General features: G+C 59.4%; 1 protein-coding gene across 2 annotated transcripts in view; it reads left to right on the top strand.

Annotated features, from left to right (window-relative positions):
• The first annotated feature begins 1,499 nt into the window (after positions 1-1,499).
• Positions 1,500-2,500, top strand: part of rims4 (regulating synaptic membrane exocytosis 4) — a 20,608-nt gene continuing 19,607 nt past the window's right edge. The window contains exon 1 of one of the 2 annotated variants that reach the window (XM_029827059.1): positions 1,500-2,411. In XM_029827059.1, the coding sequence (XP_029682919.1) occupies positions 2,315-2,411 (97 nt within the window). In that variant the 5' untranslated portion in view covers positions 1,500-2,314. The remainder of the gene's footprint in view (positions 2,412-2,500) is intronic. The other variant, XM_029827058.1, reaches the window with a different exon arrangement.

Here is a 2,500-nt window from a genome sequence, read left to right as displayed (position 1 = left end):
GTGGCCAGGATGTGGACCAGACATGGACAGGACGTGGACAGGATGTGGACAGGATGTGGACAGAAAGTGGACAGGATGTGGACCAGACATGGACAGGACGTGGACAGGATGTGGACAGAAAGTGGACAGGACGTGGACAGGATGTGGACAGGACGTGGACAGGACGTGAACAGGACGTGAACAGGACATGGACAGGATGTGGACCAGACATGGACAGGACGTGGACAGGATGTGGACAGGATGTGGACAGAAAGTGGACAGGATGTGGACCAGACATGGACAGGACGTGGACAGGATGTGGACAGGACGTGGACAGAAAGTGGACAGGATGTGGACCAGACATGGACAGGATGTGGACAGGACGTGGAAAGGACATGGACAGGACGTGGACAGGACGTGGAAAGGACATGGACAGGATGTGGACAGGACGTGGAAAGGACATGGACAGGATGTGGACAGGACGTGGAAAGGACATGGACAGGACGTGGACGGGACGTGGACAGGATGTGGACCAGACATGGACAGGACGTGGACAGGATGTGGACAGGACGTGGACAGAAAGTGGACAGGACGTGGACAGGACGTGGACAGGACGTGAACAGGACGTGGACAGGATGTGGACAGGACGTGGACAGGACGTGAACAGGACATGGACAGGAAGTGGCCAGGATGTGGACCAGACATGGACAGGACGTGGACAGGATGTGGACAGGACGTGGACAGAAAGTGGACAGGATGTGGACCAGACATGGACAGGATGTGGACAGGACGTGGACAGGATGTGGACGGGACATGGACAGGATGTGGACCAGACATGGACAGGACGTGGACAGGACGTGGACAGAAAGTGGACAGGATGTGGACCAGACATGGACAGGATGTGGACAGGACGTGGACAGAAAGTGGACAGGATGTGGACAGGATGTGGACCAGACATGGACAGGATGTGGACAGGACGTGGAAAGGACGTGGAAAGGACGTGGACAGGACGTGAACAGGATGTGGACAGGATGTGGACAGGATGTGGACAGGACGTGCCTGGCGATGACACCAGGTGTCTCCCAGGAGGACGCGCTGTGCGTCGCCATAGTTACCGTTGCCCAGAGGAGTTTGGTTCTGTGGGTGACGCTACGATGCTCATGTAGCCCAGCGATGGGCGGAGGGGTCCTGCCCGTTTGGACTGGACGAGCGTGCACGTGTTCCTCGGCTGCTTCCGTTGTCATTCCCGGTTGGTTCTGAGACGTGTGCTGCCATCGGGCTCAGACAGAACCGGGTCCGACCACTGACCACCCGGTCCAAGAACAGCTTACTTACGCTAATGTTTGCTCGGGCGAGCAGCATCACAGCCACACTCCCCCCGTGGAGACGGGGGCACGGCCTCTTCCCCGGCCACGCCCACACCCTGCCCCCGGTCACGCCCACACCCCCCTCCCGTGCGCTCTGATTGGCTGGGCTGCCAGCAACAGCGTGTTCCTGTCTCCTCCTCCGTCTCTCTCTCGCTCCGTCTGTGCAGCCAGTCGGTGAATGAGTCCAGACGAGCTGCTGAGCGGAGCGCCTCTCCTCCCTCCTCACATCCTTCTCCTCCCTCTCAGGAGCCGACCGCCGGAGGAGCGAAGATGCTGCCACATTAATGCGCGGCAGCATTACGACGTCCTGTCCGTGCCGAAGCAACAGTTGACGCCTTCCCAGCGGAGGAGCTGCTGCAGGTTCCCGACTGGTTCTCCGTGCGACGGAATGATTTTGTCCTTCAGCTGCAGAGGAAATGTCAACGCCGAGCAGAAACAAAAGGCTTTGATCCAGGCGGAGAACTGAGTGGCAGCAGCAGCGCCTCCTCCCATCCCATCATCTCCGGCGAGGACGACCAACAGCTACGGCAGGAGGATGGCGGACTGAGGTGGAACGCGGAGTTGAGGGAGTTTGTTTTGAAAGTAGCACGTCGGGTTTGTCGGAGGGGTTCCAGACCATAATAAGCTCTGACCGGACCTCTGAAGATGAGCGGAGATGCTAGGAGCCGCTAATATCTGACCCCAGGAGCAGAAGAACCTGAACATCTGGCAGAGGCGTCGCGGGAACTTTCGCTTGATATCAGAATTAAAGCCGCCTCGCCGCCGCCCGCCAGCGTCCCGCCACGAGTTCAGCACGGGCGAAGTTCGCTCAAATCCCGATCGGCTCCTTTTTGATTTCGATGTGAAGTGGCTCTGCCGTTGGGGGCAGCTCACATCCGTCCAAGACGCCGCGAGCCGTACTGCGCGTGAAAAATGCCCAGCCACGCTTGGCCAAGCCGGCTGACCCGGGCCCGACGGCAGGCCTGTACATGGAGCGCTCGCAGAGCCGCATCAGCCTGTCGGCGTCCTTCGAGGCGCTCGCCATCTACTTCCCCTGCATGAACTCCTTCGACGAGGATGATGGAGGTGAGTAGAAAGCCCCCTGCAGTCAGACAGGAAGCTCACGGTGTCGGACAGGAAGCTCACGGTGTCGGACAGGAAGCTCACGGTGTCGG

This window comes from Takifugu rubripes, chromosome 19, assembly GCF_901000725.2.
Source record: "Takifugu rubripes chromosome 19, fTakRub1.2, whole genome shotgun sequence".
In the NCBI taxonomy this organism is placed as follows: Eukaryota; Metazoa; Chordata; class Actinopteri; order Tetraodontiformes; family Tetraodontidae; genus Takifugu; species Takifugu rubripes.
The sequence above is the reverse complement of the archived record's forward strand: the minus strand, read 5'-3'. Positions and strand labels throughout refer to the sequence as shown.